The sequence below is a fragment of the Bubalus kerabau genome, chromosome 3, assembly GCF_029407905.1.
Source record: "Bubalus kerabau isolate K-KA32 ecotype Philippines breed swamp buffalo chromosome 3, PCC_UOA_SB_1v2, whole genome shotgun sequence".
NCBI lineage: Eukaryota > Metazoa > Chordata > Mammalia > Artiodactyla > Bovidae > Bubalus > Bubalus kerabau.
Window position 1 is genome coordinate 12791604 of NC_073626.1, and position 25077 is coordinate 12816680.

The window sequence follows — 25077 nt, forward strand, 5'->3', positions numbered from 1 at the left end:
TCTGGCATATTGTAAGTGCTGAATTAAAGACAGCTATTATTAATAGAAACAATGAAAATAGCATAGCATTCTAAGAGTACAGTTCCAAAGATAGATGAAAAGACTGCAAGACTTCTTTCCGGTATAACAGTTGGGTAGGAACAGTGATAACTCAACCAAATATTCCAAGAGACACCCCCTCCTTTCTCCTAATCACACCTCTACCTTAGAATATTTTTAAGTAAAATGTGCAAAATCCTCACACATAATACAAACAGAAAATATGATAGGGAGGTGATTATTATTTACCATCATCATTAGGCATAATTTCAATAATCGTCTGAACACAGACTACAGGCAAAGGCAGATATTCCTCAGGAAAACACAAATTAATGTCATGACAAGAAAATCCAAATTGCTGGTGAGATTTGTAAGGTCCAATGGGCACTTTCCCTCTGGGGACAGGCCACAGAAGAGGATCAGGATTACGACCCAGCCGGGCATTTGGGTCTCCTTGAGAATGGAACTAGGACAGAGTGTTTCCTCTGGCTCAGTTCAGTTCATTCAGTCGCTCAGTCATGTCCAACTCTGTGCGACCCTATGGACTGCAGCACACCAGGCCTCCCTGTCCATTGCCAACTCCCAGAGTTTACTCAAACTCAAGTCCATTGAGTTGGTGATGTCATCCAACCATCTCATCCTGTCACCCACTTCTCCTCCTGCCCTCAATCTTCCCCAGCATCAGGGTGTTTACTAAGAGTCAGTTCTTCACATCAGGTGGCTAAAGTACTGGAGTTTCAGCTTCCACATCAGTCCTTTCAACAAATATTCAGGACTGATCTTCAGGATGGACTGGTGGGATCTCCTTGCTGTCCAAGGGACTCCCAAGAGCCTTCTCCAACACCACAGTTCAAAAGCATCAATTCTTTGGCACTCAGCTTTCTTTATAGTCTAACTCTCACACCCATACATGACTACGGGAAAAAACCATAGCTTTGGCTAGATGGACCTTTGTTGGCAAAGTAATGTCTCTGCTTTTCAATATGATGTCTAAGTTGGTCATACCTTTTTTTTCCAAGGAGCAAGCATCTTTTAATTTCATGGCTGCAGCCACCATCTGCAGTGATTTTGGAGCCCCCCAAAATAAAATCTGTCACTGTTTCCATTGTTTCCCCACCTATTCTCTGGCTTAGTCTTTAGCAAAGTGGTTCTGTCCACCAGTGAAAGGAACACATAATTTAGCTAAACTGGAACCTTCTTTCTACTAAACTGGTGAAGTGTCCTTCTGGTACAACAGGTCTTTCTTTTTTTTCTTCATTCATTCAACAATCATTGTGTAGATGCCATGCAAAGGTTCAAGTATAGGTTTTTAATATTTTGCCTGGTCTTAGCTGTCAGTTCTGCAAAAGTCAAAACAGGACTTTCCATCCTGAGTCTGACAGATAGTCTCCTCTTGATTTTATATTACACTATGCACATGTTCTGTACTCCAACCCCATCAGAATGCTAGGATCTGGTCTGATTCATGCAGCACTTGGCCCCTGCCCAGAATATTTGTTAAATGAAACCAAAATGTCTTCTTTGATGCTTTTACTAATTATGCATGTCAAAATCTCATTGTCTGAATAAATAAAAGTTCATGCTTATATAGTCATCATTAAAAATACGTTTCCCATTTGCTTTCAATATTCAAAGTTTCTGCATGAAAAGACCTTATCTATCTTAGCATCTTTTTAAAAACTTTCAGTTTGCTATGTCATTTATTTGAATTTAAGATGATCTTCATACTTTCTAGATGTGCCTTATGGCATGCGCACGCACGCACACACACACACGCGCGCACATATGTGCGTGTGTGTGTGTGTGTGTGTGCGTGTATATATATATTTACATTTAATGTCATTCATTTTATCTTGGAAATTTCATGACACTTCATAGGAACTATTAATAGAATACCTAGTGAACGCACGAAACTTTTATATACCAGGTAGAAGGTAATGCCAACCCACTCCAGTGCTCTTGCCTGGAAAGTCCCATGGACGGAGAAGCCTAGTAGCTGCAGTCCATGGGGTCACGAAGAGTCAGACACAACAGAGCGACTTCACTTTCACTTTTCACTTTCATGCATTGGAGAAGGAAACAACAACCCACTCCAGTATTCTCGCCTGGAGAATCCCAGGGACGGGGGAGCCTGGTGGGCTGCCGTCTCTGGGGTCGCACAGAGTCAGACACGACTGAAGCGATTTAGCAGCAGCAGCAGAAAGTAACCAGAACATTTCTGTATATAAAGCAATTAGTGATTTTTTTTAAATGTGGTTTTGTGCCTCTTTTTCATTTCACTGCTTCTCCTGCATTAAGTAATCCTATGTGGAACTGCTCAGGATTTTAGTGCCTTTTTCTGTAAGGAGAGAATTAAATACACCACAAGGTTGGCTGTCTGTTCTGAAACCTTTAGGAACCAACAGCAAGGGAAGAAAGAGCTACTTAAGGGGAGCTCACATCTTTCTGAGTAGCAGAGACATTTTTGGTTATACTTCTTCACATCAATAGGGGCTTCCCCGGTGGCTCTAGAGGTAAAGCGCTTGCCTGTTAATGCAAGAGATGTGGGTTCAATCCCTGGGTCGGAAAAATCCCCTGGAGTAGGAAATGGCAATCCTTCAGCATTCTTGCCTGGGAAATCCCATGACAGAGGAGCCTGGAGGGCTACAGTCCAAGGGGTCGCAAAAGACTCAGAAACGACTGAGCACACACCACATCAATGATTGCTCAGGAATAACCTTCTAATCCCTCAGATTTGGCCAGGATACGAGTGCTTAATATTTCTAAACATCATACACTGCCTCTTTCTTAAAAGATTTCATATTATTTGTTCAATGCACGGCTTCCTTACTGGAGATGGAACTCTTAATGCCAAGGACAATTGCTATACTGCCATCAATAAACATAAAAGATAACATTTAGCATTTTAGGGAGGTCTCAATACTCCAAAAGCCAAGTTAGATTTTCCTTCATAATCCCAGAGATAAGTAAGTCTAATCTATCCTGGATTTCTTCCCCTTACCTGTGTCTTAGATTCTGACTATATGATATATGTGGGTGTAGCCTGACTTGATCCCATCTCAAAAATCAAACCAGCATCACTGATCAGAGGCTGGTTGCATTTCTCCTTCCTTTTGGTACTATGTGTCCCTTGGATAACCAATAAAATACTCACCAGTAATAAAAATCAGCCTTCACTCATTCAAGAGTTGATCATTCAGATGATGTCGTGCTTCTCATTGTCTTCTTTTTCTACCTACTCTTTAATTCTTAGGCTTCTCACTGGCACACATGCCAATGAAGGCTGGCTGGAGCATGGGGGCTAGCTCTAATTAGTGGACTTTGCAATTGTCTAGAAACTCCAAAGGGCCACATAAAGTTGGCAGACGTCTGAAACTCTAAAAGTTTGGAGACTTTTTCTGATGATATCAATGATTCTTAGTAGGACACAGAAAAGATAGTTTGTCCAGTCAATAACCCAGTTACCAATCTACCATGATGTTACCATTTTTGTCTTCCCATTTTCTAGGTGGTGATATTATATAGTTCTGCATTACCCTATGAAGGCTTCCTTCATAGCTCAGTTGGTAAAGAATCTGCCTGCAATGCAGGAGACTCCGGTTCGATTCCTGGGTTGGGAAGATCCGCTGGAGAAGGGATAGGCTACCCACTCCAGTATTTTTGAGTTTCCCTTGTGGCTCAACTGGTAAAGAATTCACCTGCAATGCAGGAGACCTGGGTTCGATCCCTGGGTTGGGAAGATTTCCCTTGGAGAAGGGAAAGGCTACCCACTCCAGTATTCTGGCCTGGAGAAGTCCATGAACTATAGTCCATGGGGTGGCAAAGAGTCAGACACAACTGAGCAACTTTCACTTTCACTCTCCATTACCCTATCCGTGAATTATTGTTATTATCATGTTATTTCCTCTCTCTGGGCCTCATGTCATCATCAACAAAATATAAACAACAGCCAGATGGGTTTGTTCTGAAAACCCACGCATTAGTTCCAAGGATGAAATAATGTATTAAAGTGCTTTATAAGATGTAGAGGACCAACATTACCAACATTAACTGTTCATGGTTTACGTTTTACATTAGAATGCTGAACCGTCTTCTCAAAAGCAGAGGTGTTTCAGAGGGGTCACTGTGATAGATGAAATTCGAAATTTTGGCACACTTGGCCAGCATGCATACCAAATTCTGTGTAGGTGCTTACCTTGGGAGGTTTCCTGAATGATGGAAACAAAAAATTTCAGCAGCAGAAGTGGAGGGTTGTCCACACAGCAGCGATATATCAGGAGGAAGCAATGAAAGAAAAAAAAAAAACAAGGCAAACTCAGTATCTTGATTACATGATCTAATATATGCTCTACTTCACAAAGATCAGAAGCAAAATTTACTCCACTGCCTGAAGCAATAAACTCTTATATTTGCTCAAAAACACAGTGTGGGCATAATAAGTTTCTTCCTTGGCTTAATAGAATCTATCCAGTCATTCAGAGGTATTTTTAATGATTATAAAATAGCCAACAAAAAGAGCATCAAAAAAAAAAAAAGAAAAAGCAAGAAAGAAACATGCTGCAATCATATTGCTTGTGGTTAAATACTTCAAAATCAATTTTCATATTTGAATTTTTTTAATTGACACATATATATATATATTTCCTTTGAAAAATAATATGGGATTTCTCCCCCATATTATTAGAAAGCATTGTTTAGATGACAATTTTCACATATTTCAACCCTGAGTATAAATTTAAAAGCAAATTGCATCCTTATCATAAACCACACATGAATTTTTTTATCATTCAATTTTGCATTAAAAAAAAAAAAAAAAAAACTCTGCACCCAGTAAAATCTCTGAAAAGGAAATAGTTTTCAAAGTAACAAACCATTAGACTAACTTCCTCGGTAAATGTTTTGATTGTGTACAAAGTTAAGGAGCTGAACTATGATTTATATGGTATGTAATCCTATCACAGGAGTTTGGCCTTCTGGATGTGGTTATTCTTAACCAGTCTCTAATACCATCGATTCAGAAACTCCAAAATGATTGTTAAAAAGAAATGGGGGTTTTTTCCTGTGGTTTTAATCTTTCTTCATAGGGAATAGAACCATGAGAATTTTTTTTAAAAAAAGGATTTTCCTGGGCAGAGGGCATGGGAACTCAAGGTATAGGCATGAACAGCTCGGTGCCCTCTCTCCATCATTGTGTTCAACTGTGATCAAGATTGCCGGCAAAAACATAAATAACCTCAGAAATGCAGATGACACCACTCTTAAGGCAGAAAGCAGAGAAGAACTAAAGAGCCTCTTGATGAAAGTGAAACAGGAGAGTGAAAAAGTTGGCTTAAAACTCAACATTCAGAAAACTAAGATCATGGCATCTGGTCCCGTCACTTCATGACAAATAGATGGGGCAACAGTGGAAACAGTGACAGCCTTTATTTTGGGGGGCTCCAAAATCACTGCAGATAGTGACTGCAGCCATAAAATTAAAAGACGCTTGCCCCATTGGAAGAAAAGTTATGACCAACCTAGACACCATATTAAAAAGCAGAGACATTACTTTGCCAACAAAGGTCTGTCTAGTCAAAGCTATGGTTTTCCAGTAGTTGTGTATGGATGTGAGAGTTGGACTATAGATAAAGTCTGAGCGCTGAAGAATTGATGCTTTTGAACTGTGGTGTTGGAGAAGACTCTTGAGAGTCCCTTGGACTGCAAGGAGATCCAACCAGTCCATCCTAAAGGAAATCAGTCCTGAATATTCATTGAAAGGACTGATGCTGAAGCTGAAATTCTAATACTTTGGCCACCTGATGAGAAGAGTTGACTCATGAGAAAAGACCCTGATGCTGGGAACAATTGAGGGCAGGAGGAGAAGGCAATGACAGAGGATGAGATGGTTGGATGGCATCCCCGACTCAATGGAGTCGAGTTTGGGTAAACTCTGGGAGTTGGCAATGGACAGGGAGGCCTGGCGTGCCGCAGTCCATGGGGTTGCAAAGAGTCGAACAAGTGAGCGACTGAACTGAACTGTGTTCAATATCCCTCCCAGAACTATGAGGCTGCCAAATAAAACCCAGAGTACAATATCAAGAAAAGAAACTCCATGGATTCCACAATTAGGTAGATAACCCTAACCTTTAAATCTATGGAAAGAAAATCATGACCTTTCTTATAATGATGAAGATAAAGAATTATCTTCTTGAAATTCCATGAATTAGCTAAAAAGAAATGAATCCTTATGTCATGACCGCAGGCAGGGACAAGAGGAATGTGATTTTTGTCTTCAGGTTTCAGAAGGAAACTACCTAGAAAAACTGGTATCTCAAGCTGCTATTAAGAAGTTTCAACATTCTGTGCATCTATCCTTTTAAACAAGACAAACATTTATGGATGTGGTTATAACAATGCACGCATGGTTTTAAATATAAGAGAGCCATGGGTCTTTGCTCTGTACATAAAGCTTGAGGTTTCTTCCAAGAAAATTTCTTTAAGTGGAACAACGGCTCTAAAAGGCATCTATTCTGAACAGGTAGAACAATAATTAATAATAATAATAAAACCTCACTCACAGTACTTTTGATAAAGCCCTCTCTTATACTGCCTGCTTTATTTATTTTTTTTTCTGCTTTATTTTTTAAAAGCCATTTAAATCACGGCTTTATTTAACGGGGTAAAGAAAAGCCACTTGACTTGGCCTACAATAAAGCAACCATATGAAACAGCATGGGACAAATTAGTAAAATGTATGTTTCACATTAAGGCTACAATGAACCAAGGAATCTAATGGGGGTGGAACATGCTCACAGGAATCCCAGGGATTTCCCCAGGGTTCTCCTGTGCTTCACGACTGTATAATCATCATCACCAGCAGCAAAGAGTAATTGCTGGCTTTTAGCCAGTAATGCGCTGACCTCCTTTGGCACCCAATAATAGAGCGATCTTTTCCTTATTGACATTTCAACACAGTTTTCTTTATTTCTATTAGGAAACCAATCCTATTTCAGCATTTTAAGTACTTTGTTAATGTATCTCTTTGTCTTAGAAAGAAAGCACATAATATGGGAATGCCAGGATAATTCAGCTACCTTCCTTTATGTTTCTAAGGATGGTTTGTTAAGAGTAAATGGAGGGACTTCCCGGGTGGCCCAGTGGCTAACACTCTGCACTCCCAATGCAGGTGGCCTGGGCTTGATCCCAAGTCAGGGAACTAGGCCCCACATGCCACAGCCGAGACCTGGAGCAGCCAAAACAAATAAATAAATATCAAATATTAATAATAAAAAATGGGAGACCAGGATGAATGGGGAAAAGGCAGGTCACTAAGTAAAAACTGCCACTACCCAAATTACTCATCATTTAGTTTAGATCAAGGATCCTGGCTGCAGAAGGAAAAGTAAGTCATTTGGTTTATCACAACTGTACTTCATTCACTGATAAACATTTCTTGAGGTTTGAATTAGCTGATAAGAAACTAAGCATCCTAATCTAGAACCATAGTTTACAGCCCCATCTCCAGAGGCTCTGTATCATTTTCCGGTAATTGTGAAGAAAAAGTTTTCCAACATGAGTAATACTGATACTATAACCAAATGCAGCACGTTATCCTTTGGAGGAAAAAAAGGAAAAGCTAATGTGATATTGCAATGTAAAGATAAAAGTTTTCTCTCATGTATCTATGTATCTATGAAAAAAGATGAATATAAACATCTATCATGAACATAATCAATATTAAAAGTATATATTTTTAAGTTACAGCCTTTGTTGGTTATATCAATGAAGTCTTAACAAAGAGTTCCATCTAACTCTCAATTAGGTCCAGGCTATTGCTGATACCTAGGTGGTTTCTTTAGAGAAAGACTCAATATTCCTAGCTAAGCAAACATCCAGTGAACTATAAAGAACACCCCATCAAAGAGAACTCACTGACCTGCAGACACAGGCTTAGAGAGAAAATAAGAATGCGTGGTTCTACGCTGATTGATGCTAACTCTACTTTGTAAACACCGAAGGTTCTTTCCTCTCTCAGGACAAAAAAATTGATGGGTCTCTTCAAGGTCACCCACACTTCATGCACTCCCCACACAACTCTTATAACTTCCATGCCTTTCACCCACTTAGTCTCTCCCTTCTGCCTGAGCAAATCACCCCTCTCCAAAACCCAGCTCCAGGCTCCACTCTCAATTCCTCACCAATTGTTTAAGACCACATTGGCCTTCACCAGCTGATAGCTGAGGATTCCTACGGTTAATAAAACAGCCTAACATCACGGCCACACAGAAAGTCCTATAACCTTCAGTGATCCTGTCTGAATTTGAGTCTTGTGTATCCTTAAGACTTAAACCCTTGAAAGCAGAGGCCATGCCATGTGCTGCTTGCATGATATCTCAGTCCCCAACCCCACACAGTTATGTAGTACTGAAATCACAGGAAGAACTCAGAAGGAAGTTTGTACACTTGTGGCTTAAACATAATCTAGATGTGAAGCCTTTCTTCCATCACCACCACAATCTCACAATTCCAAAGTTTGGGGAAGGTGTCAAGGACTGTCAGAAAATGGAGACCATTTCCTATGTCTTATTTAAATATAATTATTTTTCTAGATCAGCATTTCACACAGAGAAATTCAAAGGGATGTTAGCTAGGGTCAAGTCCTCAAGAGCTTCAGAAGTTAACTAGACTCAGAAATGCAGGTTCAGTTTGATGACACAAGACACACACACACACACACACACATACACATGGATATGGGACTGTAAAGATAAGCTGGACCTGTATGTGGCCAGGTCTTGAAATGAGGAGTAGGTACTGAATTTAGTAGGCTATGTAAGAGTTTAACAAGAGAGTAAAATAAGTAAGGCAGTATAAATAGCATATTACAAAGACAACAATCCTATGTAGCTGTCATCCTCTCTTCACACTTTACACCAAAAGATGATGCTCGGGCAAGGAGGCTTTTGTCCAGTATTTACAGCCCATCAACTACAGAGTGAGCTACTTACAAGTCAGATGCCCCCAAACTGCAATATCCACAAGTCCTAACCCCAGTCAGCGCTGCAAGAGACATGAATGATGAGTGCTTTCTTCAGAAACAGAAAATTCTCTTCCACGTGCTAAAAAATGTTTGGATTAATTGTTAGAAATTGCCAACCTACATCGGAAAGATACAGAATTAAATGATATTTGACTCTTAGAGACTACTCTAACGACGTATACTTTATAAAGCCCTTGATTTTCACTTTCCACTTAGAGAACTGAACATCAGAGTCCAAGTAACCCTGTTAAACCAGCAAGCATTTACTGAATACCGATCGCTACACTGAACATCATAGGTGCTTTGAGGGATAAGAGAGGAATGAGGCATAGCCTCTGACCTCAACACCTTGTGAGAGAGACAGATACATTCATGAAGGACTAATATCCAGTAGACTGGGATGCCTGGGATGGAGCAGAGACAGAAGCAAAGAGCTATACTCAAGTCCACAAATATTTAACACATACTGTGCACTTTGTTGAGAAACAAATTAGACATGCTGCCTTGCAGACATCAATAAATGCAACCTATACACACAATTATGACACAATGTGACGCGCACAGCAGCCCCAGAGGGAAAGATAACCTGGGAAAGAAGGGAAGTTTCTCAGAGAAGGAAACCCCTGCGCCATATCTGGGAGGTGAAGAGAGTCACCCAGCTGACAGGGTAAAGAAGTGGCCCTTCAACAGGGAGAACTGTGAGTGAAAAAAGTACTGGAGCACACAGCCTGCTCGAGGACCACAGCATCGTGCAAGCTCAGTACTTTGTCCACAGAAAGAGACTGGACACCGGGTTGGGACTGTGTTTGATAAGTGGCTATAAAGGTTCATCTTCCACCATGATTTATTAAGTGTAGTTTGAAGATAAGTTCATATACTTGTATACCAACAAATGAACACATTCATATATACAAAACTATATAGCAAGCACTTCTATTAGTTACAAAAAGCAGATCCAGTGAAGTTACTCAGTCATGGCTGCCTCTTTGCGATCCCATGGACTGTAGCCTACCAGGCTACTCCATCCACGGAATTTTCCAGGCAAGAGTACTGGAGTGGGTTGCCATTTCCTTCTCCAGGGGATCTTCCCAACCCAGGGATCGAACCCAGGTCTCCTGCATTGCAGGCAGACGCTTTACCGTCTGAGCTACTAGGGAAGCCCAAAAAGCAGATGGGGTTACATATACATTTTGAAGAGCTCTTAACACCCACCACAAGAAGAATGCAAATGGCAAAAACATTAATGAACTGGTTAGTTCAAATAGATTGCTACAATAAAATGCAAAACTTGAGGGGAATACACGAGCATATCCACAGGAACTATTAACTCAACCTAATGATGTTCATTCAATACGTGTGTGTGTGTGTTTCCAAAATTAAAATGGATACACAAAGCAAATGGAAAGTTTAGCAAGTTACAGAGCATTATTTGATGGAATTACTATCCACTGATAATAGCCTTCCTGCCTTTTTTCTCCTGATATTTGTCAAGGAAAATGCCTGAATTAGTCCCCCTGACTAACGAAACACAGCCAGCTACTGCTGTGGGCAACAGGCCTCTGAGAAGCCCCTGGCTACCTCTGTGGAGAGTTCTCCGAGCCACTGCACAGAGCTCCAGCTTCTCATCACCATGGATGCAACTCCCAGTGAGGGGAGCCTGGCAAGAACTCACACTAGATTAACCAAAACAAAGTTGAGCAGAGAAAACATGGCTCTTGTGCAATTTTCTTGCTGTGTCTTCAAAAGGACCATGCAGCGAAGCTTAAAAAAAAAAAAAAAGGCAGCAGTAAGCACCAATTCTTGATTTTAAATCAAGAATCAGGCCCCTCTGTGAGGCCATTCTCAGGCTAGTTCTCAGCTGCTACTCCTAGACAGGACCTCAATTAACATGCTGTCTGGAAGAAGCATACATCTTATCAGTTTTACTTGTCCTTCCAGGATTAATTTTCCACTTATGTGAGAATTTGTACCTAGATAGCATATACTTCCTGGAGGAGGGCATGACAACCCACTCCAGGATTCTTGCCTGGAGAATCCCCATGGACAGAAGAGCCTGGCGGGCTACAGCCATGGGGTCGCAAAGAGTCGGACACGACTGAGCGACTAAGCATAGCACAGCATATACTTATGATATCAAGCTTATAACCGCATGAACAATATTTACATTTCCTACATTAGGGAGTCAGAACCAAACATCACGCTCCATGCAACAGCCTCATGAAAGCAGAGCCATTAGCTGAGTCGTAGAGACAGGTAACAGCCTTTTCTGAGAGCCAGTCGAGCATGGTAGCAAAGAGCAGGGATGCAGAAACCAGATGCCGCGGTTCTATTCTTGTCACTACCACTTTCCAGTGATGGAATTCTCCCACCTCCAGCCGTTCATTTTACCTGTTTAGCCATTCATTTTACATAATCTCCTTCCTTCCATCTGCCATAGCAACAGCTGTACTGCTGATGCCAGATGCTCGTGGACTTTGAGAGCCTGTAGGGCCCACCTCCTTGAGGGCTGTGGGACCAAGACATCCCTGACTCAGCAGCCCACATGTGCTGAAAGATGTCTGTGCAGAACAAGTTTCAAGGTCACTCTGAGTTGAATCATGATGGCAGGAAAATGACAATTCAACCTCCACTGTAGACAGCCCACTAGGAACAGTTTGATTCCAGAGCCCAGGTATATCTAAAAACATTCAAGGATGCATGGGTCGATACTAAATTACACCTAATCTCAGCACTAAAAAGAAATGATCTATCAAGCCAGGAAGAGACATGGAGGAAACTTAAATGCATATTACTAAGTGAAAGACGCCAATCTGAAAAGGCTACATACTGTGTAACTTCAACTGCATGACATTCTGGAAAAGGCAAAACTACGGACACGGTAAAAAGATGGGTGGCTGCCTGGGTTTGGGAGGGCAGGAAGAGATGAACAGGCAGAGTACAGAGGATTTTTAGGGCAATGAAAATATTCTGTGGGATCTAATGATGGATATATCTCATTATACATTTGCCCAAACCCACAGAACGTACAACACCAACAGTGGACCCTTCCTGATGGAAACTACGGACTTGGGGCGACAATGACGTGTCAGTGTAGGTTCTTCGGCTGTAACAAACCTACCACTGTAGCGCACAACGTTGATGATGGAAAAGGCTATGTATGAGTGGAGGCAGGGCCACACAGAAATCTCTACCTTCCTCTGAATTTTGCTGTGAACCTCAAATGGCTCTAATAAAAGTTTTTACTCCAGATTTTTTTAAGCTAAGCCGAAAATAAACAAATAACCCCCCTCAAAAACATAACAAAAACAAAATAACAACAACAAAAATAACACCATCTAACCAGCACTGCATGTGTAAACCTTACAATGCCTATCCATCCCAGGGCAGAACTGACTACGGGTTAAGTCTAATGCCGATTCATGAAGGCTCAGGATTCCTAAGACTACAGGCATCTCAAGGGCAGCTGCTACTCTCCCGGGTCATATTTATGACCCCCGCACCACTGAACAGCATTTTCTTCACATGTTTTAGTTACATCATTAAAAACAAATAAACCTTGCACCCACGAGGCAAACTTGTAACATGAACCCTCAAGAGTGTATAAGAAACTGATTATTTACAGAAGATATTTAGAGATTCAAAACAACAAGAACGTCCAAGCAAATCAAGTGAAGAACATGTGTTCTGTCTAAGTCAGAGTCTCAGATATGAACAAGAAGCATGAAGGTTTGTAGATCCTCCTAAGAGAGCTCAGAATTATCAGTGAAAGGCTAACAGCGGTGGCTGCATTTGCAACTTGGTTCTTTCCTTCAAAGGGCATCGAGAAAAAAGGAGAAACTCTGTGAGACTAAACTAATCATCTCAATTGGAACAAGCCATTGATAAAGCCACCATTATTAGTCCAGTTCTTGAATGGGCCAGATCACCCCTGAACTTGTTGTTCGATCACTAAGTCGTGTCTGACTCTTTGTGACCCCATGGACTGCAGCATGCCAGGCTTCCCTGTTCTTCACTGTCTCCCAAAGTTTGCTCAAACTCATGTCCATTGAATCACTGATGCTATCCAACCATCTTATCCTCTGTCACCCCCTTTTCCTCCTGCCTTCAATTTTTCCCAGCATCAGGGTCTTTTCAAACGAGTCAGCTGTTCGCATCAGGTGGCCAAAGGACTGGCGCTTCAGTATCAGTCCTTCCAATGAATATTCAGGACTGATCTCCTTTAGGACGGACTGCTTTGATCTCCTTGAAGTCCAAGGGACTCTCAAGAGTCTTCTCCAGCACCACAGCTCAGAAGCATCCGTTCTTCGGTGCTCAGCCCCACAGCGGGACATGGTGGCCGTCACCTCATGGAGCTGCCACTGGGTTCAGTGATGCTGGCCCCAAGGCCAGCAGAGACGGACCCCAGAACACTTTGCTCCTGGATTTTACTCCATGGGAAGGAGGGAGAACAAGGAGGGCACTGATGTTATTGAGCATATCCTGGTCATCGCACATGGTCTTGACACCTTATCTTATTCACTCAATCCTCACCACAATAGGAGGTGGACTGTATTACCCTCATTTCTCAGATAAACAAACAGCCTACACAGCTAAGTAAACGGCGTGGCTAGGATAAAGACCAGGCAAAAACTAGGATTAGGATCTTTTGGTGAATCCCTTTAACCCTACATCTAACCTTGTGACTAAAATGATATGTTGAAAACAAATTTCCTACCATTCTCCTTGTTTAACACCCGCGGTAACTTCCAGTTGCACTTGGAATAATGTCAATGAGTTCTTTAATGTCATCGATAGGATCTGGCCTCTGTTCACCTTTTCATCTTTCGTCTCCTCTTTTCTACCCGCCGTGAACTCATCAAATTCTTCTCTGACTCAGAGCCATCACCCACACCCCTCTCTCTGCCAGGAACGTCCTTTCCCCTGATCCTTTTTTCACACTAGGTGTGACCATCACCTCCCCAGAGAGCCCTTCCCTGACCATCCCATCTGGAATTCCCCATCAGTTTTCTTCATGGCATCCATTGTACTTTGTCAGCGTCGTGATTTATTGTCTGTCTCATCCACTTGAAGCTGAGCTGCACGAGGGCTGTGCCCAGGTCTGCTCTGCTCACGACCACTGACCCTGCACTTGGCACATGGTAAGCATCTGGGCTGGTCACAGACCCCTGCCTCTTCCCGCTCTGGGTGCCCCCCAGGCAGAGGCTGGGTCACGATCGTCCTGGCTCCGTCCTTCCAGTCTCCACGGCGCCTGCTGCACAGGACGGAACATGTGTTTACCAAAGATACACACACAGGCATTAAAAAATAACCTCAGACCCATGTTCAGAAAGTAGGCAGGCGTCCCACAAGGCCATTTATGATGGTCATACTTGAAAGGAAGCCTATTTTTATGCAAATAACTGGATACGTTTATTTTACTACTGCAGAAAAGTGACTGTTTTGGTTAACCACTAATTTGAAAGCCCTTTTAATATGGATACGTTTACTGGCTTATTTACTGGCTCACTTGGTAGCTCTTAAAGCAGCAGGTACGGGGCAGGAGGCTAATTTCGGACTCTGGATGTCGGGAGGGAGGTACGTATGTCAGATGAACTGGCTGGACTGCACGTTCTCTGGGGCCACCTTCCTAAAAGTGAGAGGCAACCCCCCCCCCCCCCCCGCCAGAGAATTGGCATCCAGGACGCCTGCTCAGAAGCTCCCCATGCCTGGGGACCCCTCCCTCCCCATGACCCTGCTCCCCTCCTTGGGGAAGCCTTCTTTAACTTTCATGTTAGCTGTCTGCATCAAATCAGCTCCACTGTCTCACAGTACTTGGTTCTGTTTTCCTCAGCACCTTGCACCACCTTAAACCACCTTGTTTATTTACCTACTTACCTATCTACAGACCTTCTCCCCTGGACCTGATGGTTATAAGCTTCATAGAAATAGGGGCTTCCCTCTAGTTTGTCCCCAGTGCCTAGAACATTGTCAGGCACCAAAAACATAAGTGAATGAACGAATATATGAAGACACATCACCAGGTCACTATTAATATTAATAGTACCATTTGAGACAATGGCAACGTTTCCCTGAGTAGCTCCATTCTTTAAGGTTTGTCTGAAGACCAATCAAATATATATGCAGTGTTGCATTTTCACAAAAGCTTCACTGGGGGAAATTTGAAACACACAGAAATGGAAAGGGAATAAGTGTAAAAGAGCATCATGGAACATCACACCACATCCACCATATAACAACAGAGCATAACAAACCCATCCTTAAGAAGTATGCATACACAGCCAGTCTTGTGTATATAAGGAATAGCTGATGCTCCTGAGATAAGGCTATTAGAGAATTTTTAAAGTGCTGTTAATGTCTGAGTCAAGGAGGTTGCACACGCAGACTGGAGAAACAAACAAGTAGATTACAAATTTCCAAAGGTTTTACAGGGAACTGAGAACAGCAGGTACTCCCTTCCCAGGGACCTCAGTCCTCCTGTGTCCAGAGGAAAGCGAAGAGCCCCAGAAATAGATATTTGACAGCCCCAAGGGGTCAGCCACAGCCCCACTCCTAACGCATCCATTCTGAGGCTGCAGTACTCACTCCCATCTGTTATCTCGCCCTCCTGCACGCAGCAGACGCGACGGCCACTACACAGGGCGAAAGGGAGGAGACAGCGGGATGGGTCTCCTGACAGCCCATCACTGTGAAAAGAGATGGGAAGTTGAGAGCAAGCCAAGCTCGCTTCACCGCACGGACAGTAACAGCTGCTCGTGATCACGTCCAGTCACCTCTGGCCTCTGCTTAGGACAGAGCGGAAAACAGGGCAAAATGGTTAAGATCTGGTGTTTGAAGGAAGAAGAGCCAGTTGGCTGGAAATTTTACTCACGTTAAAATACTTATGTGTAAGAAAATCTGAGCAGCAGGAAGAACTGAAAAAAAAAATTTTTTTTTTAATCAGGATACTAAATATTTTAAATAAGGATTAGACCCAATTTTCAGTTATTCAGAATTGAGCTTCTCTGCTTTAAGGTTTAAAATTTTGGTATAATTAGATGCAGTTTTCATTTCAGTCTCCATAATACATTCAAAGTCAAGGGGATACAGAAAAGTAACCAACAGAAGGAAACATAGTCTGGACAAAGCCCCAAATAAAATCTCTCTAATGTACCCCAATCAGCAGAGCGTGTACCTGTCATAAAACAAAGTCTTTTAACAAAGGATAAATCAGTGTCCTCGACTTCTTCACCTTCACTTCTGCCCCCTTACCAAAAAGGAAGGGAGAGAGGGAGGGATGGTGGGAGGGAAGGAGTGGAAAGAGGGTAGAATTTTTGATTTACCATCATTAGGAAGATCCATCATTTCATAGCGTTTTTACGTACAAAATCCTTCTCTGCCTGGAGACATTTACAAAAAGATAATTTTGGTTTGGGCCCTTTCTGTTACTCTCCTACTTTCATAGACTATAATTCCAAGGGCAATAAATATCCTTTAAAACTGTATTCTTCTTGTCAACTTACAAAATTCCTTCTTTGCCCTGATGTCATTCACACACCCACACACACATACACACAAATCGTTTGGCCTATACACTCTAAATCAAATGTAAACTGAAAATTAGTTTGCCCTTAACGGTTCACATTCTCCCTCAAGATAAACGGACTTATCTTAAGGTACTAGAAGATTCCACTGCAATCCTGAGATCTAGGTAAAAGGAGCCAATGTAAACAAATGGAAAATATATTAACGATGCCTTTCTCAAAGAGTATTCAGGGGAGGGTTACTACTGCAAGATACACTAAGACAGGGGTGGGGCAGAACATCTGCCAATTTCTGTTGAGAAACAAGGAGGGCACGGAGCGGAAGGAAGGAGAAGGCCCTTAGGAAGCCAAGCGCAGGAAGAAGAAAGCCTCAGTACCTTCCTGTGCTCTGAAGACTAGCCTCCTTCTCGCTGGAGCATCTGGTTTCCTAGCTGTTCCCCACCCCCAAAACAGATCAGCCCTTAAAAGGAGTGTGGTGAACACAGGGAAGGACTCAGACACAGGGAAGAAAGCCTAGGAAAGATCCTGCAGAAACAGGGCTGTGATTCCGGACTGAGTAGAATCAGGTCAAGAGCTAACAGCCCCTGGAGAAGGCAAAGCAAGTCCATTCACTGGAAAGTCTCCAGAAATGAGGGCCTTCACCATTCCCACAAATGAAAGCAAACCACCTGGGAATTTGGCTAGAAAGGGGTCAATCTTTGAAGCTTTCAATGGCTAGCTGACTTGCTGAATTTGGGGTCCATACTGCTTTCCAGGGGACTTCCCCAGTGATGCCAGTGGAAAAGAGCCTGCCTGTAAATGCAGGAGAGTTTAGAGACCCAGGTTCGATCCCTGGGTGGGGAAGATCCCCTGGAGGAGGGCACAGCAACCCACTCCAGTATTCTTGCTGGGAGAATCCCCATGGACAGAGGACCCTGGTGAGCTACAGTCGATAAGGTTGCACAGAGTTGGACATGACTGAAGCGACTTAGCACAGCACAGCACATTGCTTTCCAAACGCCAGTAAAGAAAGAAACGTGGAGAATGGAAGAATACACAGCGGTGGTCCACACAATGTGATCCTTTGCAGCAGTGCAGGAACGTGAGCTACAGTCACTGCACATCGATCTGAATGAATCTCAAAAGCAAATGCTGAGAGAAAGAAAAAAGTCCCCCAAAATATTCAGCATGATTCCATTTCTATAAAGTTCTCCAAGAAGGGCAAGAGTAAACAAAGTTTTATCCGGGGGATACAGAGCTAAAAGTAAAACTGTTTTAAAAAAATGAAAGAAAAGAGCTAAGGAATAATGAACACAAAAATCAGGAATGTGGTTATTTTGAAAGCAATACTGCTTTCTGTCTACTCGCCTTTTCTTAAGCACGGGTAATCTGTTTCTTCAGATGAATAGAGCATATGGGTGTTCATTTTTATTATTATTAGTCATTATGTGTGTTTTATATGCTTGGTGGATCAGGCAGTAAAGAATTTGCCTATAATGCAGGAGACCCAGGTTTGATCCCTGGGTTGAGAAGATCCCCTGGAGGAAGAAATGGCTACCCCCTCCAGTATTCTTCCCTGGAGAATTTCACGGGCAGAGAAGCCTGGTAGGCTACAGTCCATGGGGCTGCAAACGGTCGACATGACTGAGCAACTAACTCATACATAGATGTGATATATTTCAAAACTTAAAATAACTGACTTTCCTTAAGTTTTTTCCTAAAAAAAAAAAAAAAAAAAGTTGTTTTGTTTTGTTTTGTTTTTTAAATAAAGTGGATGAGTCAGGAGACTCATCAACCAAGGTGAGGTCAAAAACGCCCCAGGAATTCAATCGGTCTTTGCAATTAAAACAGGAAATTCCACGACATCTTCCCTGTACCAGAGACTTGGAGGCTGCCAGATGCAAGTCCCTGTGGTTTTTTCGGTAGTTGGCAGTCTAGATTTTTTTCATGCTTGTGGAAAGACAATCTATGCTGATTAGGAGCAACCGTCCTCACATAATTACTGCATTAACAGACAATATTTCAGGTGAACCACACAGACAAATGACAAGGGACAGCAAAAAGGCAGGGGACCAAAATCCTCCTCTGTTGCACTTGGAGGTTCAAATAAAAGCTCTTTAACTCTTTCCCAACATACCCCAGTTCTCCAGTCACCTTTCAGCAGCATCTCAGCTGGGAATATGCCAGCCGTCTTGGTGTCTGATCTCAGATGGGTGGGGAGTGCAAAACTCTCAAGAATGTTTCCCTGAGATTCATTCAGCGCAGCAGCCCCAGGAAGATACTAACTGGTATGCACATATACACGTAAGCACATTACACACAGTAAGCAAGTCAGGTCAGCCACACCTCAGTCCTGCAGCATCTTCAGCAGCTTCTTCAACAGCCGATACATGGAGGTGCTCAAAACTCTTTTACGTTAAAATAAGATTCCAGGATTTTTAAATTAATTCTATTTAAAACTTTTTTAAAAACTCAGGATTATTGAATAAATGTTTGTTAAAACTAAAAGATGTTATCGTGAGCAGAGATTATATTTCTAGTTATATAATATCTGAGATACAGTTTACTAACATTTTAGAAAAGTCACACCCATAGGTTCCAGCAGGACCTGTATTTGGTCTGGAATATTTTCAGACCAAATACAGGAACAAGTGTTGTAATTAATGGCAGGAAAATATTCCTGCCATTAATTACAACACTTGTTAGAGCTGCTTACAATAGACATTTTGGGGATTTTCTGCATGACTTCCAGTCTTGGACTTGAAGTAAATTATGCTATGGGTCCATAGGATGCACTTCATGCTGCTAATTTAAAGTTCAGTGTTTAAGTGTGCCTCGTTCTCCTTTTGTCTAATTTAAAAGCTTAATTTTCTCCTTGTGTTATTCAATAAAAGTACTTTTATAAGATTTTTTTTTTAGTCCCTCAAGTAATAGGACTTGGCAGGTAAAATGAAAAGTCTATAAGCAAAAAACACATTTCTACTGAGGACAGCATCTCTTAAATAAAGCTTGCATTTCAGGGGACTAAATATTCTTTCTTTGCCCAAAGAAAAAATTTGTCTCTGTTAGAGACAACAGAACAAGGACAAAGAGTTACAGAAAGGTCAGCACTGTGATCTGAGAAGACATGGATTAGAAAGGGCGAGACGGAGAAAAAGACCCTTCAAAGAAGACTATTAAACAACAAAGTTTCCCTGTGTAGATGGAAATATATATAGCATAATTATTATTATATTTTGTGTACAATTTTTTCTCATATTATTGATTGTAGGTGGGTATGATATGAACATTTAGCAACATTTAGTTGGTTCAGAAGTGATAGCAACAGGAGACTTCCCTGGTAGTCCAGTGGTCAAGACTGTAAGCTTCTAAGGCAAAGGGTGTGGGTTCAATCCCTAGTCAGGGAACTAAGATCCCACATGCCATGTGGCATGGACAAAAAAATAAATAAAAACAGAAGCGACAGCAACAAATGCCTAAAACCTGGGTTAACTGACCTCCCCTACACCTTATGATGGGCAATATCTAAGAAGAAAAGGGACAGATAGTCTTACAGTCTTAAGAAAATGTATTATCTCTACACAGGATCTCCATATAAGAATCGAATTAAATTCACCCCTCCCCAAACATGCCTTTCAAAAAAAAAAGAATCAACAAATGCTTCAAATCCATTGACCAGAAACCAGGGAGGCAGAGATTCCAGCTGGAGGGACTGACAAGAGCAAAAGCAGAGGCAAGTCCACACTTGGGGACCAAGATGTTAACTGTCACCTTCAGGACATGTTCTGAAGTTAGAGCAGAGGATGTGCTGATGAACCAACGTGCAATGTCTGGGAAGAGAGGAACTGATGAGACTTGTGCCTCCACGCGTTAGACCTGGGCAAGAGGAAGCCCGATCGTCTTTTACTAAAATGGGAAGACTGTGAGAAGAAAAGCAGGAGTATGAAATGCCAGTTAGACATAAGTGGAGAAGGCAGGTGGGCAGTCTAGATATACAAGAGGTCAGAATAAAGACGATCCTCCAAGCTTCGTACTTGGATGACATTATATTCTATCTTGTGTCGATGGTTTCTCCATCACTACAGAGAGACAGTCTAGCGGGTGTTTCACATCAGAAAACAGAAGAACGTCCCAGACGCTGAACTCAGAAGAACATCTAAACAACACATCCCTGGCAGCAGGGGCAGGTCTCAGATAGTGTGCGCATATGTGCCCACGGCATTCAAGCAGAGCTCATCATCTCAGTGCACCATCAGGAGACAGGTTCAACTGACTGCAGTCATTCATGGAGGGTAGACATAGAAAGACAAAAGCAAAGCGTTACGTCTTAGAAGGGCAGGGCACACTTATTAAAGGGATACTTAGATGTCAGTTTACTCTGGAAATGACTTACTTAAAGTGACTATTTGGCTAGGAGAGAGGCAAATCAGAAGGAAACCTGTTTGCTAGTACAAACAGTGACATTTACTAAAGCTGTCAGTTATTTCTACCTGCCCTTAATCCAACTCTTATGAGAATCTGCTGTGCCCATCACACCAGAAGACACAGGCCTGTTTATTTCATCCTTGAGCAACCCACTCATCTTACAATGAAGATGTCAGGCAAACATGGAATGGAAATGGTCATTATGTCCAAGTTTCTATTAAAGAAAAGAAAGACGTTATCTTTTGTTAAACTATAAGCCTGCCAAGAAATTCAGTTCTTAAATAGTTCCGTGAGCTCCTAAAACTTATCTATCTCCTGGTGCATTTCTGAGAACACAGTTAGACATTTTTTCCGGTATTCAAAAGAAAGTTTAGCTAGCTGCTTCTTGACTAGACCATATTCCTAATTCCACACTCACTGAGAAAGCAGAGGACTAATAAGAAGGAAGCTGATAGTTTCTGTGATGTAAAAATTACCTATAATTTAAATGCATAATAACTAGAGAATGCTTAAGTAAACTAGGGAATATTCAGATGAAGACTACCTTGTGGTCAGATCTGAAAATGGTGTCTTAAAATGTATTCAGAATCCAACAATCCCACTTCTGGGTATGAAGGTATGAACCCCAAAGAACTGAAAGGAAGGACCCAAAGAGATATTTACATGCCCGTGTGCATAGCAGTGTTATTGGCAACAGCCAAAACATGGAAGCAACCCAAATGACCATCAGCAAAAGAATGGATAAACCAAATGAGATGTCTACACATAAGGAAAGATTATTCAGCCGAAAAAAGGAAATTCTGATACATGCCACAACATGAATGAACCATTGAAGGCCTTACGCTAAGCGAAATAAACCAGAAACGGACAAATACTGAAATGACTCCACTTCAATACTTGCAATACTCAGGTTCACATGAACAGAAAGCAGACTAGTGGTTACTAGAGCCTAGGAGAGGAGGAATGGGAAGTTATTGTTTCACGGGGACTAACATGGGTTTGGGTGAACCCCAGGAGTTGGTGATGGACAGGGAGGCCTGGCATGCTGCGGTTCATGGGGTCGCAAAGAGTCGGACACGACTGAGCGACTGAACTGAACTGAAAGCTTCTGTTTGGGATGATGAAAACGTTCTGAAAATGGTGATGGCTGCATAGCAATGTGAACGAACTGAAAACCACCAAATTCCACACTGAAACAGTTCAAATGACAAACTGCGTGTCATGAATATTTCACCACAATAAGCAATCTAACCAGAGTAATAGATAATTCCTTACTTTCATAGTCACTGAGTTCAGAGACGGATAAGAGAGCAAGATTTCTCCTAGAAGGAACAGGAAGGTGTCGATCCAGAGGAATCTGGCCCAGGCAAGAAGACTCCTGGTATAAACAAGTCACATGCACCCGAAGCACTGGCGCCCCAACCTCCAAACACCCCAGGACAGATGCTGGCGAGCAGTGACAACATTTGAACTGCTCACCATCAGCAGCCAGGTGATAAGTGAAGACAGACTGAGAAGAGAAAAGCCACTCAGAATCGTCCTATTAGGTACGCTGGGTAAAAGTGCAAGCTGTAAGAAAACACCATACATGAAAGCTATAAATCTTCTGCAGAATTTGAGGCTTCTACTTCCCAGGCTGGTTTAAGCATGAAAATAAGTCAGAGTCAGGGAGCTGGTGATAGTAAGCTGAACCAACACATCTCACCTTCAGATTTTGCCAAATACGGTTTGATGAACCAACATGAACAACACTTGTGTATGTATATGCTTCTCTACAGCTTGGGTATTTTGTGTAAACGTACTCTTGGAGCTTCATTTTTATTTGAAATGAAGTAGAGTTGATGTAAAATATTAATGTAAGTTACAGGTATACAAGATATGCTACTGTATCCTCGTTCACTAAGTCATGTCCAACTCTTTGTGACCCCCTGGACTGCAGCCTGCTAGGCTCCTCTGTCCATGGAATTTTCTAGGCAAGAATACTGGAGTGGGTTGCCATTCCCTTCTCCAGGGGCTCTTCCCAACCCAGGGATCAAACCTGCATCTCCTGCATTGCAGGCAGATTCTTTACCACTGAGCCACCTGGGAAGCCCATACCACATTTACAGTTATTACGAAAATACTGGCTGTATTCCCTGTGTTGTACAACACATCCTTGTAGGTTATTTTATACACAACAGTTTGTACTCTTAATCCCCTACCCTATATTGCCCTTGCTGTCTTCACGTCTCTTATTCTTCAAAATGTTTGAAGTGCTCCAAACCAGTTTTGGATGGAGCTCAAAGGAATCTTTTCACACCAGTTAGCACAGATAACAAGAGTCAGGATGGTCTCAGGAAGCCTGGGATGGTGGTGGCAGTAGGGCCAGGGAGCTAAAGAGCTGGGGCTTCGGTGAAACAAATTATGAGCTGGCAAAACCAGTCTGCTTGCTACATCAGAGGCCACCACCAAAGGACACTTTGGGAAACAAGCTACAATGAAACAAGCTTCACTGACCAGAGTGCTACTCAGGGAGCAAAGGAAAAGAGAGTCCAGAGTTTATTTTATTCCGCTATAGACAGTCATCCCTTGGTTTCTGCAGGGGATTGGTTCCAGGACACCCTCCAAATACCAAAATCTGCAGGTGCTCAAGTCCATCCCTTATATAAAATGGTCAAGTACATTTGGGCCTCCACATCTGCATGCTTCAAGTAGATGGCAAAGCAACAAGAGCCTCACTATAAATACCTTCTCTTTGCTGCTCTGTATCATGCAGTCCAAGACATCTTACTCTTACAACAGTATGAAGCAAGAACTGCTTCCCTGCTCCAAGTAAGGCCATGCATGCTGAAGCGTAGCAGATCGTACCACCCCAAAACGCGTTTCTTTGGCATAAGGATTATTTTGAGAAATAGCAGATGTAGGGAAAGCTCAGAAAACAGAGACGTTCCTCTTTTTTCAGGGATATCTACGTTTATAAAGGAAATAACCACTGTTTAAGATTACCTCTTTTACTGTACCAGGAAGAGAAGGACGACTTTAAATCACAAGCAACTCAATGGAGATGGCACGGTCTTCAGCCTAACAAACCTTCCTCTTTCTTGTTTATACTGTTCTTTTCCTGGTAACTTCACGTAACCGCCCCAACACACACACACACACACACCCTTTTCTTTTGTCTTTAGCGGAAGATGATATTTAAGGTATGTAACTCAGGGAGTTACTCATTTTTCCTTGGGTCTTCTCATGTATGCGTGCGTGTGTGCTAAGTCACTTCAGTCGTGTCTGACTCTTTGTGACCCCATTGACTATAGCCCACCAGACTCCTCCGTTCATGGGATTTCCCAGGCAAGAATACTGGAGTGGGTTGCCATACTCTCCGCCAGGGGATCTTTCTAACCCAGGGATCAAATTCACGCCTCCTGTGCTTCTGCATTGCAGGTGGATTCCCACCAAACCACCTGGGGAAGCCCCTTCTCATGTATGCTGCTGCTGCTAAGTCACTTTAGTCATGTCCGACTGTGCAACCCCACAGACAGCAGCCCACCAGGCTCCCCCTCCCTGGGATTCTCCAGCCAAGAACACTGGAGTGGGTTGCCAGTTCCTTCTCCAGTGCATGAAAGTGAAAAGTGAAAGTGAAGTCACTTAGTCGAGTCTGACTCTTAGCGACCCCATGCACTGCAGCCCACCAGGCTCCTCCATCCATGGGATTTTCCAGGCAAGAGTACTGAAATGGGTTGCTATTGCCTTCTCCATATACACGTTCATAAACTTGTGTGTTTTTCTCTTGTTAATCTTTCATTACAGGGGGTTTCAACCATGAACACAAAAGGATAGAGGGAAAATGATCTTTCCTTCCCTACTGTGTTAAATACCATCATAAAATAACCAAAAAAGTGATAATATTTTAAAAGACATTAGCAAAAACACCTAATAGAGGTCACATCAAATCCTAAACTTTAACTTCAGAACAATTTGAGTCACACTAATATTTTAAAGGTGAACTTATTAATAGAAAGACCAGTATGCAATGGAAATGCTGAGGAAGAATTTAAGGTAAGATCACTGACTCTATAAATAACACAAAAGCTAAACAAGATGACAAACACTGCAGGA

General features: G+C 42.2%; 1 protein-coding gene across 14 annotated transcripts in view; it reads right to left on the reverse strand.

Moving 5' to 3' along the window:
* KIF13A (kinesin family member 13A) overlaps nt 1-25077 on the reverse strand; it is a 200194-nt gene that overhangs the window by 113948 nt on the left and 61169 nt on the right. For all 14 annotated transcript variants that reach the window (XR_008711373.1, XR_008711372.1, XM_055570727.1 and 11 more), the window contains exon 3: nt 4235-4247. Coding sequence is in view for 12 of the 14 variants with exons in the window: in XM_055570727.1 (XP_055426702.1) it covers nt 4235-4247 (13 nt within the window). In the remaining 2 variants the exon portion in view is untranslated. The remainder of the gene's footprint in view (nt 1-4234; nt 4248-25077) is intronic.